At 37.7% G+C, this 21,817-nt stretch overlaps 1 protein-coding gene across 1 annotated transcript in view; it reads left to right on the forward strand.

Annotated features, from left to right (window-relative positions):
* The window catches only part of LOC136874463 (neogenin), a 453,251-nt gene that overhangs the window by 295,670 nt on the left and 135,764 nt on the right, over nt 1-21,817 (forward strand). Inside the window, exons 8-11 of the mRNA XM_068227813.1 lie at nt 211-486; nt 3,019-3,292; nt 10,463-10,745; nt 16,817-17,026. Of these exons, the coding sequence (XP_068083914.1) occupies nt 211-486; nt 3,019-3,292; nt 10,463-10,745; nt 16,817-17,026 (1,043 nt within the window). The remainder of the gene's footprint in view (nt 1-210; nt 487-3,018; nt 3,293-10,462; nt 10,746-16,816; nt 17,027-21,817) is intronic.

A 21,817-nucleotide genomic window follows, 5' to 3' on the forward strand; every position in this document is an offset into this window, starting at 1 on the left:
AACCTTACTTCAGAAATTATGTTCAGAGCATTGCAAGACATTTCTTGTTGATCAACAGTGTACTGTTATTTTTTGTGATTTTTCACACATAAGTTTACGTACTTGGGCTCTCAAACAATTTGTTGTTTAAGACTTTGGTTCTTTGTATCTCTTCTACTCATTACCTGCTGTTGATGATTCATCCAGAACCTTCACTAATTAATGTTTCAGTTCCTCCTCGCTTTGTGAAGCAGCCATCAGATCGCTATGCATTTGAAAAAGAAGATTTAGAACTGGAGTGTGAGATATATGGTAAACCAGAACCAAAAGTCTACTGGATGAAGAACGGTGATCTCATTTCGCAGAATGAGTACATGCAGGTGGTGAATGGTTACAACCTCAAGATTCTTGGGCTCATGAGTATGGATGCAGGGATTTTTCAGTGTGTTGGTTCCAATCCTGCTGGCAATATCCAAGCTGCTGCTCGACTTATCATCCTACAGCCAGGTGAGAACTACTTCTGTAGTATTTCTTATAGATTGAGGGGATCCCAAAGATTGTGATACAGTTTCTAAATCTTAATAGTAACCTTAACCCTGACAGTAACACGTCTATAAATATCGTTTTAGTTACACCACATGTTTCGAAGACGTGTCACTCAAAGCCTATTATTTAAAGTTACATTAAAGTTACCAGATGGAATGAACAAGGTATAGAGGTGGTGGAAGGGATAACTCTCCCCTCCTTAAGAGGAATAGATGGCATTCATTTGCACAACACGTCAGAAAAGCGTATGGTGTTACTGTCAGGGTTAACAAATTGCTGTCATGTAAACAAGGTCTCCCAAACAATAAAATATTGGCTATACAGGGTATGTAACTGGCCAGGAGTGAATAGAACATTTTAAAAATAACTTATATATTTATTTCAATAGATATTCTTTTGTTGAATGAGTTCTAAGACATGCACAGATTTTGTATATTATCTCTGTACAGGAAAAGGATACAATACTGGTTTAATCTACCTTTCTCTGTAATATTTAATGTGCAATAGATATTGATAGCTTTCGGAAAGAAGTCTGTGATTTTCAGCTTGTCAGATAAAAACACCCGACAGCAATTTGCTATGTGTACAGGTAACATTACAACTAGATCCGCTATCTTGCAAACAAGTTTTAAAAGTTCAGACTAATCTGTTTTAGTGGCTTATTTTTATATTTGCAGATAAGGATTCCTAATTTGAGATTATGTGTTGCAGACACCTCTTTTGTACTTGTGAATTTGTAGCGCAGACCCTAAATTACCAAGCTTTAAAATAATAATTAAAGAAAAGATTTTCCAAACTCTCTTAATTATGAAATCATAGTGTTCGGTAAGCTTTATGTTATGGTGATCGCTGAATGGGGAAAGCATATTGTTGAACTTTCATGCATCGCCTAGACTCCCTTTCATGGGTGAATGATGAATAGTTGGGATAAAAGCTACCAGATGACAGGTGGCAGTTTTTTGACCACTGACTGCTCACTGATGCACTGAAACACAAATAAGTTCTTTACCCATAAATTAAAAATGTTGCTCAAAATGCATGCCTTCATCATCCTAACAGTTATCCATTTGCTGTAACATTTCTTATTTCAGATATGAAGGCAACATATTTAGTTTGGTTCTTCACTATATCTTTCAAATTTTCCTGGAGGTAATTTCCACACTGCCTTTAGGTCACCCATTATTACTAAACGTTTTCTCGTAAGAAACTTATGAATAGCTTACAGGGAAATATGTATTGTCTCTGATAGAACTCTGTTTACAATAGACAAAGTTATACTCCCTCTCTGATAACTTATTAAGAACCATGATCACACAAGTATCTTTAAACTAAAAAGTAAAGTAAAAATAGTTCTATTTTTTCTTCACCATTAATTGAGAACTAAACTCCTACTCCTGAATTACCATCTTGTGGTATCACTTGGTAATAATTAAAAGAGCAGGAGACCTCACATTAAAGAATCTCCTTTTCAGGCTGAGGTTTAAATTAGTTTTATACAAAACTCAATGGTCCAGATTAATGAAGTACCTTACTTCACAATACTACTACAATGGGCTCATGTATGATGTTTGCTCTCATTAAAGACTACAACACTTTTGGAATATTGAGGGTATATATCATGTTCCTAACACTCCAGTTTAAGATTTCCTCTACCGTAATTGAAGTTTTCAAATTTATGTATGAAATAATCTTGTCTTTCCAAATTTTGTGATGGGTTTGCTCCTGCCTGTATCCATAATTTATTTCTTGTCCCTTTCCTTTATGTTCATTATAATTAAAATTCAGGCATTTTCCAATCTGAAGAATGGGAATATGCTAGTGAATGAGTGTGAACACAATTCCTTTTTAACTTGCAGATTATTTGTTTGTTATTTATTAACACATATGCTTTAATATTTAATAATTTTATTGAATTAATTTAAATTACCGTACATTTTTTGTTGCTTTGTTTTTAACCAGATTTTTTTTCTTTTACTTTTTTTTTTCCACCTCTTCCATACCATCCCACTTTATTCACATATTCTTCCTCCCATTTCTTGTTTAACACAATTTCTTTCTGCTTTGTTCTCCTCACCTAAATATTTGCCATAACTCTTCACTAACATATTATTCTTTTCTTATGCACTTCATATTTCATATTCCCTCTTCTTTTTTGATGCTTATATCTTAACTGCATCTCTGTAATGCTGCACATCTATTATTTACCTTCCATGCACCTGTGTAAATGTTTTGATGGTATATGGTTTCTCTGGATGTGGACTTATCATCATTATATTTTTATTATATTTTTCTATATATTCGTATATCATTTATAATCTGGTGTTGGGATATCTTTTGTAATATGATAACAAATCTTTGGTGTGCATTTCTGTCTTGTAAAATTTACCCAATGGAAACCTATTCTGTCTATTCTCCTTTGTTGGTGCTTGTACTCTAACCTGACCTACTGTGTACAAATCCTTGTGTGGTTTCTAAACAAAAACATCCTCCCAGGCTCTGCCCATCCTGAGAACAAGCTATTTTCACGATCAGACGATGACAAAACACTAACTGTTGCCCCATCCCATTCCTTCTTGTCCACTCATTCCCCAGCGCCTCCAACGGATGAAGCAGTGGCGCCCGTCCAGGATGTTCCGTCGGCACCGCAGGCTTTGACTGCCGTCATCGTCTCGACGCGCTTTGTAACGCTAAGCTGGAAGCCACCTGCAAATGCCCGTGGAGAGATCCTGACGTACTCTGTGTACTATCGGAAAGAAGGATCGCCGAGGTAAGTTCTAAGTCTTCACGTAACGAACGTGATGTTTACTGTTTCAGGAATGAGTTTTAATATACACAGTTTGAGACAATAATATTGACCTTGCAGTATTTCCTATGATCTTTAGTGCATGCTTTATTTCTATTTCAAGAAAATGCTTGTGGTTTATTTCTATATCAGTCCTTTAGATTGTAATGTACTTTTGTAACACAAGTGACTTAGGAAGCCATTTCAGAAATGCACATATGTGAAATGAGTAACGCACTTGTCGGTAACAGTGATAAATCTTCATTCTTGGTTACATTTGTTTTAAAAGACTAGAAAAGTAGTTGTTATTATTGGGTAATTCAAGAATAATAACCTGTGGATTTATTGAAGAATAGTAATAACTTTTGAAGATCAAACAAGGATTATTATTATTCCTCATTCTCCTTTATCTAATTCTTTAACTGTTGTAATAATTCATGCTATATTGGAAATATATGGAGAGGAGGGTGACTTGTACAAGGGAGGCTACAAAAGACACAACACAATCGGTTGGGAAGAGGTGAACATTGTAATGGTGTAGCCTGTGTAGGACAGAGAATGGTAGAAACCATTGTTGGTAGAATGTGGAGGTGGTGCTCATGGTCATTGCCCCTCATGTGATACGAACTGTGGAGGAATCATAAGTCAGTTCACAGCCTCATCAAGATGTACATGATATATTTATGTACGAAACACAAAACTCTATCTTCTTCCTGCCAGTCTTCAGTGTTATCAATGTAATCATAAGTATCAATTTTTAAATACTGTAACAAAATCATATTTTAGTGTACTAGTAATTTGGTCAACATTTTGAAAAAAGTTAGAATCTTACAGAGTAGTTATTTATAAGACATCAGAATAGAATGATAAATTTCAAATTGATTTTTTCAAATGTGAATTTTTAAATATTTTTACTGATTTCAAAAATAAATAACTGTGGCAATTGTTAATATAATGATTCTAATTCTAAGTGAAAGCTGAAAAAAATACTTCTTCTTCTTTTCCAACCATTTTTTCCCACACTTGTGGAGTCGCGGGTGCGAACTCCGTCGCACATGTGGATTTGGACCTTTCTTACAGCCGGATGCCCTTCCTGACGCCAACCCTATATGAAGGGATGTAATTACTATTGCGTGTTTCTGTGGTGGTTGGTAGTGTGGTGTGTTGTGTTGTGTTGTGTTGTGTAAATATTATGAGGAGAGTGTTGGGACAGACACATACACCCAGTCCCCGAGCCAGAGAATTAATCAGAAGTGATTAAAATCTCTGATCTGGCCGGGAATCGAACCCGGGACTCTCTGAACCGAAGGCCAGTACGCTGACCATTTAGCTAGCGAGTTGGACTGAAAAAATACTGCAGTACTGGCTATAAAATCTTAAGTTTTTTTGTTTGTTTTTTATACCTTTTCCAAAAGTTAAGTTTATCTATATGCGCACTAAATCTATATGTCTGTACATTGACTATTTTGGCAAAACTTTCATTTTTTATCTTTCATGTCTGTTTGTCTGAGTTTTTATAACTTGAAAACTACTGGATATATTTGTACCAAACTTCATATTCAGAATCCACCTGTCCTTGGATAGGTTTTAGGGTCAATATTGTTTCTGAATCCCTGAATTGAATGGTGGTTTATATAAAAATAAAACCATGATTTTGCTCTCCCAGAAAATACACACAACAAAACTTAATGGAAATCTATGTGCCTTAATGGAAATCAATTTCTAAAACTTCTTTCTCATTTGCATCATTTCGAGATGAGAATTGATAAGGGCGATATCATTAATGGACCATTTTTCAGTCTAAGTTCAAGCGGACTTAGCCTAAAAGCGGGTCCGTGTAAAGCATATTTCTTATAACTCCAAGACTACTGGAAATATTTTAACCAAACGTCGTATTTGGCATCCCTCTGTCCAAAGGTAGGTTTTTTTTTGCTATGGGCTTTACGTCGCACCGACACAGATAGGTCTTATGGCGACGATGGGATAGGAAAGGCCTAGGAGTTGGAAGGAAGCGGCCGTGGCCTTAATTAAGGTATAGCCCCAGCATTTGCCTGGTGTGAAAATGGGAAACCATGGAAAACCATCTTCAGGGCTGCCGATAGTGGGATTCGAACCTACTATCTCCCGGATGCAAGCTCACAGCCGCGTGCCTCTACGCGCACGGCCAACTCGCCCGTTAAGGTAGGTTTTAAGCTCCATAGCATTTCAAATACCTACCCAGAATGGACTGAGGGTTTATAGGAAATCGAAACAGTGATTTTACGCTCCCACAAAATACAGGATACCAGACCTACCTGGATTGGAATCAACCAACCTTGGTGGAAATCCATCTCTAAAACTTTCTTCTCATGTGCACTTTTTTGATAGGATGACTTTTTGTTTTATTATTTACTGGTTATAGAATGTCCCAGTGAGCTAGTGACCCAAGGAGGGACTGCCTTTTACAATCACAGGGAGATATCATTAACGGACGGTTTTACAGACTAGGTCCAGTGGACATAGCCCAAAAAGTGTTGTACATGGAGCAGATTCCTTATCTATATAAATAAAATCATAATGATCATGTGTCTGTACACTGACTATTTTGACGAAATTTTCATTCAGTTATCCATTTCAGGTGTAGTGATGATCATCTGCATATTATTTAGCTTTGGTGTTTGTTTGTTTGTTTGTTTGTTTGTTTGTTTGTTTGTTTGTTTGTTTGTTTGTTTGTTTGTTTGTTTGTTTGTTTGTATGTCTGTCTGAGTTCTTATAATGTGAAAACTACCAGATATATTTCTACCAAACTTCATGTTGATGATGCTTGTTGTTTAAAGGGGCCTAACATCAAAGTCATCAGCCCAAACTTCATGTTTAGAATCCACCTGTCTTTGGGTAGGTTTTAGGGCCACTATTGATTCTAAATCCTTGAATTGACTGGGGATTTATACGAAACCAAAACCGTGATTTTGCACTCCCACAAAATATACTCAACCAAACTTATTGGAAATCAACCTGCCTAAAAGCGGGTGTATGTAAAGCATATGTCTTATACCTGCAAAACTACTGGAAATATTTTAACCAAACTTCATATTTAGCATCCTCCTGTCCATTTCAAATTCCCGGAGTGGACTGGGGGTTTATAGGAAACAGAAACAATGATTTTACTCTCGCACAAAATATTCCAGATCAACCTGGATGGAAGTCGACCAGCCTTGATGGAAATTCATTTCTAAAAACATTTTTCTCATGTGCACTTTTTCGATAGGATGGTTAATAAGGGTGATATTTAATGGAGGATTTCACAGGCTAAATTCAGTGGGCATAGCCCGAAAGGTGTTGTATGTGGAGGAGTCTCCTTATCTATATAAATAAAATCGTAATGACCGTGTGTACATGAATAATTGTGGCGAAATTTGTTTATAGTTACCATTTTAAGTTTAATAATGATCATCTGCATATTTTTTAACTTTAGTGTCTGTCTGTCTGTCTGTCTGTCTGTCTGTCGATTTGTCTGTTTGGCGAGTTCTTATAGCTGGGAACTATTGGATATATTTCTGTCAAACTTTATATTTAGAATCCACCTGTCCCTGGGTAGGTTTTAGGGGCAGTATTATTTCTAAATCCCAGATTGGTTTGAGGGGGTAATATGAAGTTGAAACAGTGATTTTACCCTCCCACAATGTATACGTGACCAACTTTAATGGAAAACTACCAGCCTTAATGGAATTCAATTTCTAAAAGCATATTTGCATGTGCACCTTTTCAGTAGGAGGATAACAAGGGAAATATAATTAACGGACCGTTTTACGGACTGTCATATCATTTCAAGGTTCGTTGAAGGGTTTAACTAAAGAGTCATTTTAGCCATTTTAGTCTTTTTGGTAGAACAAATAATTGTGAGCTTGCATCCGGGAGATAGTAGGTTCGAATCCCACTATCGGCAGCCCTGAAGATGGTTTTCCGTGGTTTCCCATTTTCACACCAGGCAAATGCTGGGGCTGTACCTTAATTAAGGCCACGGCCGCTTCCTTCCAACTCCTAGGCCTTTCCTATCCCATCGTCGCCATAAGACCTATCTGTGTCGGTGCGATGTAAAGCCCCTAGCAAAAAAAAAAGAACAAATAATAATAGAGGTTATTGTCAACGATTGGTTTCATGAGTTTTCAGCTACAGTGCCACACCCAGTTTTCTAAGGATCAACAATATGTAATATGCGCACAACTTCGGACCAGGAACTGTATCGTTCCATAAACTCTGTGCTTGTCCTGATTCTCTCCCCAGTTTGTACTGCTTTATGGTACTTCATGTTACTGCCACATGCTTTCGTAAAAGAATATCAGTTTAAAATGCTGCATTAAACATTTGAATAGAGGCATGTAGCTTCTCATAAATTCATGAAGGAATCGTGAAATTGATTTCCAATTCCCATGCGAAGAACGGGTACATTTGCTAGTATTTTATTCATTCTGATGTTCGTGCCTTTCTCCCATTTCTTCTAGTATTTTACTATGAGATAGAGGCACATAAAAAAGGATCTCAAAGAGGAAAATACGTAACTTATGATTAATTTATGTGGGGAAATTAAGATTAAATTAATCAAATGATACATAAATATTAATCTATAATAATTTATCAACACATATAATGAAAATTAACTCACAAGCAACTGAGCAAAATAAGGGCAGTGTTTGGGCTCAAGATGAGTACTAATAAACCCAAGGAAATGATAAGAAACCGCTCAAAAATTTCTGTCACTTGAAAATGTTGGTGATTCTGTAGTGGTGAAAACTTTATCTACCTGGGATCCACTGTAGCAAACTCCGGTAAATGTGGGAATGAAATCTAAAGAAGTACTACAATCGCCAGAACAGCCACGGTGAAATGATAAACATCTGGAAAGATTTTCACATAACACAGGTCGCTAAAATTGAGACCAGTCAACTCTCTCATTTTTCCAGTTGCCAGATATGCTGCTGAGACATGGACAGTAAATAGGTGGGACCAAAAAAATAATTGATTCATTTGAGATATGGTGCTGCAGAAGGATGCTACACGTTCCATGGATACCACATTGCACTGATGATTCTGAGCTGGAAGAACTAGGAATTTCAATCTGACTGTCCATTAGAATCCAACAACACGCTCTGAGATTCTTTGGCCATATGGCGAGAGCCAACTCTTTAGGAAAGTAGGTCATTGCGGGCACTTAGAGAGGCTCGCACACAAGAGGCCACCCTCCGATGCATTGTATTATTCATTTCATAAATCATATCGGATTAAGTTTCCAAGCATTGATCCACGTGGCTTCCCTGAGAGACTCATAAAGTCACTATGTCCTTTCGAGGACAAAAGGACCGAGGAGGAGAAGGAAGAATCGCAACAGTCCTCCATTAACTCTAATGGCAGTGGTGATTATTGTTTTGAGAGGAAGCACAAGAGGACAAATCAATGTGTTTTACAAAATGGGAACTCGCTCAAATTTTTCTGACCTATCTACCTATACACACATACATACATACATACATACATACATACATACATACATACATACATACATATCCTACGTCGTTCCATCTTAAGCGATGGGTTGGCGAACGAGGCTTCTTCACCACCTGCGGTCTCTGAACTTCTCTCCTTCTTTGATGCTTTCCAAAGTATGTCCTCTCTGTTGAATGTCAATCTTCACCATGTCCTTGTATCTGAGTCTTGGTCGCCCTCTTGGTCTTTTGTCTTCAAGTTTTAGATCATACATTTTTTCGGTAATCTGTTATCTCCCATGCGTCGCATATGTCTGTACCATCTCAGTCGCTGTGCTGTTATTCTGTCCTACAACGTGAGCCTGCTTGCGGATTTCCTCATTACGGACTCTGTCCTTCCGTATTTTACCAATCATGCTACAGACAAATCCCATTTCTGCTGCCTGGATTCTACTAACGTCTTTATTTCTCATGGTCCATGCGTAATAGGTTTCGTATATGACTCTCTTACATTTTGTTGGTATTTTCTTGTTCCATATTATGTCTTTAACTATTTTGTAAAACTTTCTACCTGCCTGAATTCTGTGGGAAATTTCCTTGTCTATAGAACCAATATCAGAGATAACACTTCCAAGATATTTGAATTGATGGTTAATCTGTAGCTGTTTCCCTTCCATTTCAATGTGTCCCAGTCCCATTGGTTGTCCATATCTCTTCATGATGATAACCCCACTTTTCTCTTGGATGAAGACGAGTCCATATTCTTTAGCAGCTTCTAGTTGCTTTACGTCGCACTGACACAGATAGGTCTTATGGCGATTTAGCAGCTTCTGTCCAGGAGTTTATTTGTCCTTGAAGGTCTTCTTTAGAGTCTCCCCACAAGCATATATCATCCGTAAACAAGATAACTTTCATTTTTCTTACCTCCAATGGTTTGGTGAACTTTTCTCTGTATCTCGTTCATCACAGTGATGAAAAGAAGAGGAGACAAAACACCACCCTGTCTTAACCCAGATTTTATATCAAATGTTTCAGTCATTCCTACAGGTGTTTTGACTCTACTTTGGGTATCTTCATACAAATTCTTGATCCTGTGTATCATGTCATCCTGTATTCCAATTTTCTTCAGTGTTTCCCACACCTTCTCTCTCTTCACAGCATCAAATGCCTTCTTGATATCCAGAAAGGCTAACCACAAATCTCGGTTCTGTTCGTAGTATTTTTCCATTAACTGACATACTGTAAAGATTAAATCAGTTGTTGATCTCCCCTTCCTGAATCCATACTGTTCTTCGAAGAAATCCTCTTCAGTAAGGGGTCTGATTTTGCGCTCCTATAAAATACTAAATATGCTTGACAAAATCAACGAAAACTTATCTTTGTTGCTGTAATAAACTTCTAGTGAGAGGAAAGATGCATTTCTGAAAATAATAAACATAATAATGAAGAGTGAATTTTGTAAGTTGTAGGTATTTGTGTGCAATGTTAACATGTGTACTCCATTGTCATTACTGCATTATATTACTTTTCTGTTTCCAGTACTTACATGTAGACTGTACTTACAGTAGTTTATAAAAAAAATGTACTTTTGACTTCAGTGATTGACAGATTGCATATAGGAGAATGGAATGTTTCTGTACCAAATGAAAAAAAAAAAAAAATGAAAATTTATGAACTTTTATGTTATTGATTTCAGAGAACGAATCGTGAACACCACACGGTCACGCTTGGAGGAAGTAAACATCCCAGGTTTGATGCCAGATCGTATTTATCATTTCCGAGTTTTGGCATACAACGAGCATGGGCCTGGAGCAAGTTCCGAGACTCTGGAGGTGCGGACACAGCCAGAGGTTCATGTTCCGGGCCCACCAGTTGGATTGAGAGCTGTAGCAACGAGTCCTACCAGTCTCCTTGTACAGTGGCAGCCACCAGAACTGAGTAATGGACCTGTTCAGGTCTACAAGATGTTCTATATGGAGGTTAGCTGTTGCCTTTATTTTCCATCATCATCATCCTCATCCATTGATTTCCATGTACCAATGAAGGGATCTTCTTAACATTTCAAAGCCGAGCTGAGTAGTTGAGACGGTAAAGCACTGGCTCGAGTTGGTGGGTTTGATCACGGCTGAGTCCAGTGGTATCTGAAGGTACTCAGATACGCCAGCCGTGTGTCTGTAGATTTACTTGCATGGAAAGAACTCCTTTGGTAAAAAACTCCTGCAACTCGGCATCTCTGAAAACTGTAAAAGTACAAGTAATATATTTCTTGATTGACAGTTCTTATTGACGATGATTAAATAATACACATTTTGAGAGTGGTCCAACTTTTCAATACTATATTATATATTCACTTAGTTTTAAAGCAATATACAATTACATTAGTAGAACATATTTTGTCCTCATTTCAACGACATTTTCAGCTATTAATTCACATTAGAATACAGATTCCAATATTAAAAAAGATATACGTATGTGGATTAAAATTAACCTCCTAATTGACAATTAAAATGCATAACGTTTGTTTTTATAAAAATAATAATCAGAATGCCTATGTAAAGGCAAATGGATTGCTGTTGTCATAGAACATGTACTGAGTTTAAAATCTGATGCATTAAAATGGATTATCCATATGACATCTCAATTACATAACATGTGGAAAAACACAAACTTTACGTTCTGGAATTGACAGTCCTATTTAACTAAGGTAGTACAGATTAGTATATAATGGGGACTAATTTAACTGGGGAAACAAACACCTGTCAAAAAAGTGAATAATGTTGAAAAATCTTGAAGGAAACGCAACTTGGTGGAGAAACCAATACAGAACTCAAAGAACTGTGGGTTCCATTGACCTGCTACTGTTCAGCTGGTGAGCCTATACTCGACTGGAAGTTGCTTGCTGGCTACCGAGAGCAGTCTCTGTTAAAGGGCAGCGGAGAAGAAAGTGGCAGGAGCAGGAGTGAGGAGAAAGAGAGAAGTTTGCATGTTATTAACTGAAGCTGAATTGGTTTTACTTTGAATCAAAAATACTTTTATAATTTCATCAGAAAGGATGTTTCCTCCTTCAGAAATTTCATTGAGGTCGCCATTAAGATCATTTCTTTGATCAATGTGGGTGTAAATATTTGCGTAAATATTTAGAAGAGTGCTCCAGGGTGAAGGGTGAATTATTGAATTCTTCTTCTTGTTCATCCATTCCCTTTTCCAGATTCTCTCCAGGTAGGGTAGTGCACCAAAGCCCTCCACCTTACTCGATCTTTCCACCATTCCTCTTCTAGTACTTTATTGCTATCAACTCCTCTGTTTGCAATACAGTCCACAACAGAGCTCCTCCATCTCATTCTAGGACGTCCCCTAGGCCTCTTTGCAGTCTCTGTATCCATGAATGTTCTCTTTGGTATTCTCTCTCCTGGCATTCTCATCATGTGTCCAAACCTTTTTAGCTTTCCTATATCAATCTCTTCTTGAAGTTTATACACTCCCACACTTCTCCTTATTTCCTCATTTCGTATTCTATCTTGTCTTGTCTTTCCCTGTATACTCCTCAAGAATCTCATTTCAGCTGCTTGTATCTTACTTTGGTTCCGCTTAGTCAACGTTCAGGCTACTGAAGTATAGGTCAGTATAGGTTTATAATAGGATGAGTATAAAACCTTCTTGCACTTCATTGGCACATCTTTGTTCCATACAATGTTTCTCGCACACTGGTAGAAACTTGCAGACTGCTGTATTCTTAAATAAATTTCTCCATCCAAATTTCCATCTTGTGACATTATGCTACCCAAATATTTAAAAATTTTCACTACTTGAGTAGGTTCATTTCCTATTTTTATCACTCCCCTAGATTTTCACTTACCTCTCGTCATGATCAAAGTTTTGCTTTCCATAGTACTAATCTTTATTCCAAAATTTCTTATTTCCTCATTCCATAAACCAACTTGTGTGTGTACTTCCTCTTCATTATCTCCCCAAACTACAATGTCATCAGCAAATAGCATAGACTTGACTTGCTTGCCCATCATCTTCTCCTTGATATTATGTAGAATTATATCCATGATGATAATGAAGAGTAAAGGAGACAGTACACTTCCCTGTCTTAAGCCTGTTTCAACTCTGAACCATTCAGTTTGACCCACTTTGGTTCTAACACAGCTTTTGCAATTTTAATACAGTGCTATTACCATCTGCATTGTTTCATTCCCAATCTGTGCCTCTGACAATGTTTTCCATACCAAATTCCTTGGGACACTGTCATATTATTGAATTATTGAAGGAAAAATAATTATTAGATTAATAAATTCCTGGACAATCATGAATTCAATTTATTGTTTACTTAATTTACTGTAATTGTTTAGATTACCCTTACTTAAGTTCATGGTATTTATTGTAGGAATGCTGGAATACATGTTAGTAATGTCAAATGGGTGAATAGTGTGATGAGGTTGTAATTTTAGATTTTTGGAGATATTACAGATGTAGTGTTTCTTTAAAAAATTATGAATAAATTGAGAAGTTTTTATATGTTTGACTGTTTTTAAAGTTGATATTACTGAGCTTGGTAGCTGCAGTTGCTTAAGTGCAGCCAGTATCCAGCATTCGGAAGATGGTTGGTTCAAACCCCACTGTCAGCAGCCCTGAAGATGGTTTTCCATGGTTTCCCATTTTCACGAGGGTGTACTTAAAGCAACTTGTAACAAAAAAAAAGTTGATATTGGGTCTAATGGGGTATTTTCTTTATGGATCTTAGGCATTGCTCTAACTTTTGGGAGCCTGGGGTTCACGTTGAAGAATTTGGTGATTTCTTGTTTGTTTAAAAGAAAAGTAATGTTTCTTAGGATTTTTTGGATTTAATTTACTTTTGAAAAGCTTCTGTCAGAAAAAATGTTTTGTTTTAAATTGAATCGTCTTTAACTTTACACTTGAAAATTACTAATAGTGTATTAGAAAATAATGGCACTCTTGAATCTTGTTTTTTGTGCTCATTGTGCAATTTTGTTTTCCAATCTAAACTTTTCTTGTAGAATATGGTTTGTTCAACTTATGCTATAATAGTAAGTGTGTCTTTCATATTGGAAGAATTGGGCCAATTGTGTTTGGGATGGATGCAAAACATGATGCGTATTGGACTGAAGAAATAGTGCAGGTTTCTTGAATACTAAGAGAAACAAGTTTAATACAATTAATACATCTGAACAAGTCAAGTGAGCGGTGCAAACTGAACTGAACAAAAGATGCCTGCTCATAACCAAAGAGTAAACACCAAAGACTACTAGGTGGCAGTTTGATTGGAATCATATTTAACGGTTTACCTACTCTTTTCTTAAATGATTTCAAAGAACTCAGATATTTATAATTTCCTTTGCTAAATTATTCCAATCCACAATTCCTCTTGCCAGTCCTACAGTGTAGGAAAAGCATGCCTGTCTCTTACCTGGAGGCCTCAGTTTGATTCCTGGCCAGGTCAGGGATTTTTACTTGAATCTGACGGCTCGTTTGAGGTCCACTCAGCCTACAGGATTATAATTGAGACGTTGTCCGACAGTGAGATAGCTCCCTAGTCTAGAAAGCATAGAATAGCGACCGAGAGGTTTCATCGTGCCAACCACGTAACATCTTGCAATCTGCTGGCCTTCGTTGCTTGGTAGGCCAGGGCTCTTTGGGGGTGTTGTGCCATGTTTCCTTCTTTCTTCCCCCCCCCCCCCCTATAAATTAATATTTGCCCCAATTTGTCTTCTTGAATTCCAACTTTATCTTTTAAAAACTTAATTCTAATTTATTAGTGTATTAGTGTCTTTTCACACCATCGCTCCACTGACAGCTTGGAATATATCGCTTAGCCAAGCAGCTTTTCTCCTCACTCCCAAGTCTTTACAGTCCAAAGTTTACAGCATGTTCGTAACAGTACTCTCTTGTCAGAAATCGCCCAGAACAAATCATGCAACTTTCCATTTGATCTTTTCCAGTTCTCATATAAGTAATCCTGGTGTGGGTCCCATACTCTGGAAACATACTCTAATTGTGGTCTTACAAGAGACTTGTACGCTCTCTCCTTTTTCATCCTTACCTCTTAATTTCCCATTTCCAATCTTATGGGTCGGGTTGTGAATCAAGGACCTCCACAGTTGTCTATCTTTTCACCAATCTCTTCATTTCTCCAATATTTCCGCTACTTTTACTCCAATCATTACCATATCAATCTACCTCTTTCTGGGCCTTCCTCATTGTCTTATTATTATTTTCTATGTAAATACCTGCTTTGGAACTCTATCATCTTTCATCCTCATCATAACACAACCCGTAAATACCCTCATAACCATTGAAGTGATCTGTAACATTTCTTTACCAACTCTTAAAGTGATTACCTCAATGAAGATCTTTCCTTATATTAACACAGTGATCCCTATGAGGTACTATATTATCACTCCATCAACACAGTCATTAAAACTGACAGCACTCTTTCTTCTTGGCGAAACTTACAGCTTTGTTTTACATCCCATTTACCATCATACCATTGTCTGCTGCTGTCCATTGCACAACATTGTCAAGATCAAATCTTTATCTTTATGAAGATAAAGTTGCAATTCAAAAGGACAAATTGGGATAATATTAATTTATTGGAAGAGAAATTAAGAAATGGAATAATTTATCAAGGGAAATGTTTGATAAATTTCAGAGTTCTTTCAACACATTTAAGAAAAGACTAGGTAAACAACTGATGGGGAATCTGCCAACTGGGCAATAGCCCTAAATGCAGATCAGTGATGACTAGGGCCAGGATTTTAAAAAATGCATACACGCATATGAAAATGCATATTTTGAGCATTAGTGCATATACAGACATATTTTTCTCTTATGTGTGTTCAATTATCTAAGATTTCTGAACGAAATAAAAAAGCTAATGAACTCTTGTTTGTTGTACATCCCTTGGCAACATTAGAAGCCTTCCCTGACCTAGGAAAAAGCTTTCATTGTCGCAATACAAGCAGGTAGACAGATAATGACACTATTCACAATAGCTATTTCCTTCTTTCTGACATTCCTCTTTCCTTCTCCTTACATTAGCCTCCCGAGATTTGCTCAAACAAGTGCGTTCATCTGTTAACTTGCTTTTTGTCTACTGCAGTGTTTCACCAGACTAAACTGAAAAAATCCCTAAAGATTTTGCCAGAAGAATATTCCGAGCAGTCGGTGCCAGTGTTCAAGTATTACCCACTTACATCCGTCGACGTAGAATGATCATTTTCAGCGTATAAATTAATTCTGGCCGACAACAGAAAGTTATTGATTCCCGAAAATATTGAAAAACTGTTGAAACCTACTGACATGCATCATTTTGCAATGACTTTAACACTGAGTTAAAATTAAGTAATGTGTCTGGTAAGTGTATTTTGTTTTATTTTTAATGCTTATTTTCGTGCATATTTACAACATTTTTAGTGCATATGAGCATGCATATCCAGGCCCTAGTGATGACTGATGGACGGATGGATGGACGATAACAAAAGTGAGGAAAGATACCAGGAGAAGCCTGGCAGAGGTGAAATATTGTGCCAATGCCGGACTCATCCAGGACCCTGTGAACATTGCCTACATTGCAAGCTATAAACAAATTCTTCCATATTTTAAAAATATTCTTCATCTCAATTATTTATGATCTTCAATTTACTGATTCCTTCTACTGTTTAAAAAAAAAAAAAAAAACCTTGGGGAAACAATCTGGAAAAGATCCCCTCTGATGAAATATATTACCAAATTGAACATCTTACAAATTTTATACTGTAAGATGCTTGAACACTTATTTACAAATCAGTGTTTATAGATTGGCAGTTATTGTTACCAGTTTAAATTCCAATATTTTGTTATCTGGTACAGATTCATGAATATGGCATTTACTGCTTTTGCATAGTTTGGAGATCGAAAAAGATTTAGTTCACAGTGTGGTAGTACATGTTATTTTCTACTTCAGACTGCTAAATGTTTAATTAAACTTGTTTTTGATGGTCTTTGATCATGTATGAATAGTGCTAAATTACAGTATCTCTTTTTCTAGGAAGGTTCTATTGAAGAGCATCACATCGACACTTCAGATCTCCAGTACGAACTGACGGACCTCAACAAGTTTACCGAATATAGCATTTGGGTAGTTGCCTTTAATCAGAATGGTCCAGGTGCTAGTACAGAAGAGATAACAGCTCGAACTTTATCCGACGTCCCTTCAGAACCACCTCAGAATGTCACTCTTGAGGCTAGCAGTTCAACGGTATGCTGTTTCTTTATTATTAACTAGGTGTAATATCTGTCATTGACGAGACGGTTACCTAGCATGTGCATGATTATATTTTTGTCCACCACTCATATTGTTCCCTACATTCTGAGCCACTTAAGGCGCTTAAGGGGGCATGCCTCTCCCTGTCAGCGGCTTTTCATGACATACTCCCTTCCTTGCTGTCTGTAGGCCTAATCCTTTGCAGTTTCATATTGTTTTGTATTATTGCTAATCTTGATTTGATCTCCTCCTTCTAATATAAAAGAAAGCCAAGTATCAGGTTAGTTTTCAAAAAATGCTGTCATATATACAAAGTCTTTAAAACATTGCTGGAACAATCTCCATAGCAACTCTCTTTACAGAGTTAGTTACCAGCTCCTGGATTTCACCTTTTACCGCCACTGATACGAAGCGTGTTTTTTAAGTAAGGTCCGTTTTTCTGTAGACACTAGTAGTTCGCGCGCATATCGCAACGAGCACGTGCGTCGTGTACTGGCATGCCTCGGGAACAACTGTGCTCAGTTTCAGCTCTGTAGCTAACCTGTACGGTTCTGTTCTATGCTTTCAAAATGTTTAAGACTATCAACTCACCCGCCGCATTTGAGGTTCGGTCAGTGATGCGGTTTTTGTCAGCAAGGAACCTGTCTGCTGCAGAAATTCATCGACAGATTTGCGAAGTGTACGGTGATACTGTTATGAGTGAAAGCAAAGTGCGTAAGTGGGTACGGCAGTTCAAAGATGGCCATGACAACGTGCATGATGGGGACCGCTCCGGTCGCCCTTCTTTGATTACGGACGATTTGGTGGCTTCAGTTGAAGCAAAGATTCGTGAGAACAGGCGCTTTACAATAACAGGTCTCTCAAACGAATTTCCTGACGTGTCGAAATCAGTGCTTTACAACATTGTTTTTGAACACCTAAAGTTTAGGAAACTCTGCTCCCGTTGGGTCCCGAAACTCCTAACAGAGGACCACAAAAACCAAAGATTTGAGTGTGCGATGAAGTTCTTGACTCGTTATGACGAAGAAGGTGACGGCTTCTTGAGTCGGATCGTAACTGGAGACGAAACATGGGTTTCGCATATCACGCCCGAATCGAAGCAACAGAGCATGGAATGGAGACACACACACTCGCCTGTAAAGGTGAAGGCCAAACAGACTCTGTCCCAGCGCAAAATCATGGCATCGGTGTTTTGGGATAGGCGTGGTGTTTTGTTGGTCGACTTCATGCAACGAGGAACCACTATCAATGCAGAAGCATACTGCCAAACCCTGTGAAAGCTACGCAGAGTGATTCAAAACAAAAGACGCGGCATGCTGACAAAGGGAATTGTCCTTCTCCATGACAATGCAAGACCTCACACTGCAGGTCAGACCCATGATTTATTGAACAGTTTTGGCTGGGAAGTTTTAGACCACCCACCCTACAGTCCTGATCTTGTGCCGAGCGATTACCATCTGTTCCTCCACCTCAAACATCACCTCAGTGGCAACCAATGATGACGACAATGTGAAAACGGCAGTGAACTCTTGGTTATCGGTGCAGGCGGCAAGTTTCTATGAAGAGGGTATTTTAAAATTGGTTACGAGGTATGATAAGTGTTTGAACAAACTTGGCAACTATGTCGAAAAATAGAGTGAAGTATGTACTTTCTGAATATAACTTTACTTTTTTGAAATAACCTTTCGTTGTGTACTTATTTTCGAGCAGACCATATTTAAAAAACACGCCTCATAATTCCCTTATTTTTGGCTCCATTGGAAAAAGGTATAGAACAAAAGAATGCTATGAACTATTTTCTTGTAAAACCAACTATAAGAGTGATACATTGATTTTATGTTCGTCAGAATACAATTTGAGCAGACTGGAATGTCTAAAAGGAATGCTATCATATGAAATGCTCAATGAAATGAAAAACGGCACATTTTCTCACTTTTCACAAACAGTACTACACTAGCATTCTAGCAGTGCAAAGATCCAGAGCTGGAATGACCCAGCCACAGACACAGGTGAATATTCCTCTGCCATTTTCTGTTAAGTGTGCACATTACCCACTCTTTTCAGAGCCTCATAGCAGAGATAAAATAGCTGGAATACTATCATGAAACAGTGTGTCACATACCAGTGGTTATCAGAGTATGTATGAACCAGAGGAATGGCATGCTGAAAAAAGAAAGTTATCTAACTCCCCAGTTACTTCCCACCAATATTCAGGCAGGCTGTTCTACTTGTCATGCAACAGTAATACCATCTATCAGAGATCAGTGGCAACAGAAGGGACAAAGCACATTGCAACAAACAATAGTCAATGTAATGTTATTGTTGATCTCTTTTATGGACTTTCAGTGTTGTAGGCCTTCACATCTAGTTTTCTTTTAACTGTGATGTTAAGGCATCCAAGGTTAAGGCAGTCCTTGTTCCTCCTTTCATGTCATTCCTATTGAGTTGGCTGTGCAGTTAGGGGTGCATGGTTGTGGGCTTGCATTTGGGTGATAGTAGGTTCGAACCCCACTGTTGGCAGCCCTGAACATGGCTTTCCTTGGTTTCCCATTTTCACATCAGGCTGTATCATAATTAAGGCTACGACTGCTTCCTTCCCACTCCTAGTGCTTTCCTGTCCAATCGTCGTCGTAAGACCTATTACCTGTTGGTGCAACGTAAAGAAACTTGAAAAGAGGAACCTTCACAACTTTTTCTCATTTCGATAGTCATCTTTACCATTTTCCTTGCCGATATGGACTGATGACCACATGGTTTTTCATCATAAGACAATCATGACAAAAGCACCACCATCAGCAGTTAACACTACTGACCAGTATTTCCATGTTGGCAATGCTTGGCATTGATATGGACTAAGCAATAAAAGTCAAAATTATGAATATCTTTGTGATCATAGCTAGGTAAAACTGTATGGGACAAATGATCAGAAATTGTATTCTCTACAACTTTTGTTATGTAGTATTTATTGGTAAGACCACTAATAGCATCGATATTAGAGAATTAAATTTTAGGCCTTCCCATAAACTGCCATTTCACTGAGCCTGAAAAAAATTATTCATATCCTTAAGTGTAGCACCTTATTCCTTGACTTTACATACTGATTTTCATTAAATTCTGTTTTGCCATTTTCTTGTGGTGCATGTACATTCATTGAGGTACAGACAGACAGACAGACAGACAGACAGACAGACAGACAGACAGACAGACAGACAGACAGACAGACAGACAGACAGACAGACAGACAGACAGACAGACAGACAGACAGACAGACAGACAGACAGACAGACAGACAGACAGACAGACAGACAGACAGACAGACAGACAGACAGACAGACAGACAGACAGACTGGAAAATTAAAAATTGCTTTTCTTTCTTACTGTGTGCATGACCGATACAGAAAGATTTTAAAATTCTGAGCAACGTACAGACAAAACTCCTATTTTGTTATCAGTACTATGCGGATTTGTTTACACACGATACAAGCAGATGTGATGGAGTGTGAAGTGAAATGTTCTGTTAATGCTGTTTGGGTCATTGAATATTTTATACATTTTGTGGTATCACAAGCAAAAACTAGGGACTTGGCTGTTCATGAAACCTTCATTCCCCTGTTACCCTGAGTCAGCACTTTGTTTGGAAAATTAGCAGATGCCTTTCCTGACATATGGAGGGATGTGCGCATTATTACATATTTCTCTGGTGGTTTGTAGTGTGATATGTTTTAGGTAAACGAAGATATGTATTAAGACCCATATAGAGGAAATAACCTGTGGCCCTCTGAACTAATAGGCCTGTACATTGATCTTCTGTTAAGGAACCAGACACAGTAATTCTTCAAGAAATCATGACATTAAGTCATATATATGAAGAGAGAAATATGAATAGGAACATATAATGGGATAAACACAATGACCAATCAGTGTAGAAGGATGAGGTAACCGAAAGAAGAGACAAACATAGAAGCAGAAAAAAGACAAGGAGAGTTTAATACTAGCCTCCTGAGCTCAAGTTGGCAGGCTCAAACTTGGTTCGTTCTGGTAGCATTTAAACATGCTTAAACATGTCAGTTTCGTGTTGGTAGGCCTACATCTCAATATATCCGTCAACCATAAAAGTAGTTAGTGTGATATCAAACCAATAACATTATTACAACAGAGCAAGCTGGCCTTTCGATAAGGGTCGCATAGCTGAGAGGTTGCATTCGGGAAACGGTGGATTCAAATCTCACCGTCGGCAGCCCTGAAGATGGTTTTCCATGGTTTCGCATTTTCATACCAGACAAATAAATTAAGGTCACGACTGCTACATTCCCAATCCTAGCCCTTTCCCAACCTTACGTCACTGAAAACCTATGTGTCAGTGCGATGTTAAATCACTAACAAGAAAAAATAAAAATATAACCGAAAGGAAAAGGACCTGTCTTCAAATAGATAGGCTCTCTCCTTATCAATCCCAACTTTTTCTACATTATTTTCTTCTGAGCCACTGATGAATTTGCTTCTGTTTCCCAGCCTCATTGTGTGGCCATCTTGACAGATCTTGTTCTCCCTTTCCATTCAGAATCTTATATTTCTGTTCTTGACACAATTTGCCTCTTGTTTGTTCCTTTCTATGTTGTAATTGTCTGTTCCTCCCCATGGTGTAGTAACCTATTCTTATCTGCATAATTATTATGGTATACCTCTTCTCTTCTTACCTGTTCATATTTATATCTCGTAAGAGAACTGTATGCTGTTCTGTCTTACACTTTCCTGTGAGCATTTCCTTTTGCTTCATGATATCTC

Source organism: Anabrus simplex, chromosome 5 (assembly GCF_040414725.1).
Source record: "Anabrus simplex isolate iqAnaSimp1 chromosome 5, ASM4041472v1, whole genome shotgun sequence".
NCBI lineage: Eukaryota > Metazoa > Arthropoda > Insecta > Orthoptera > Tettigoniidae > Anabrus > Anabrus simplex.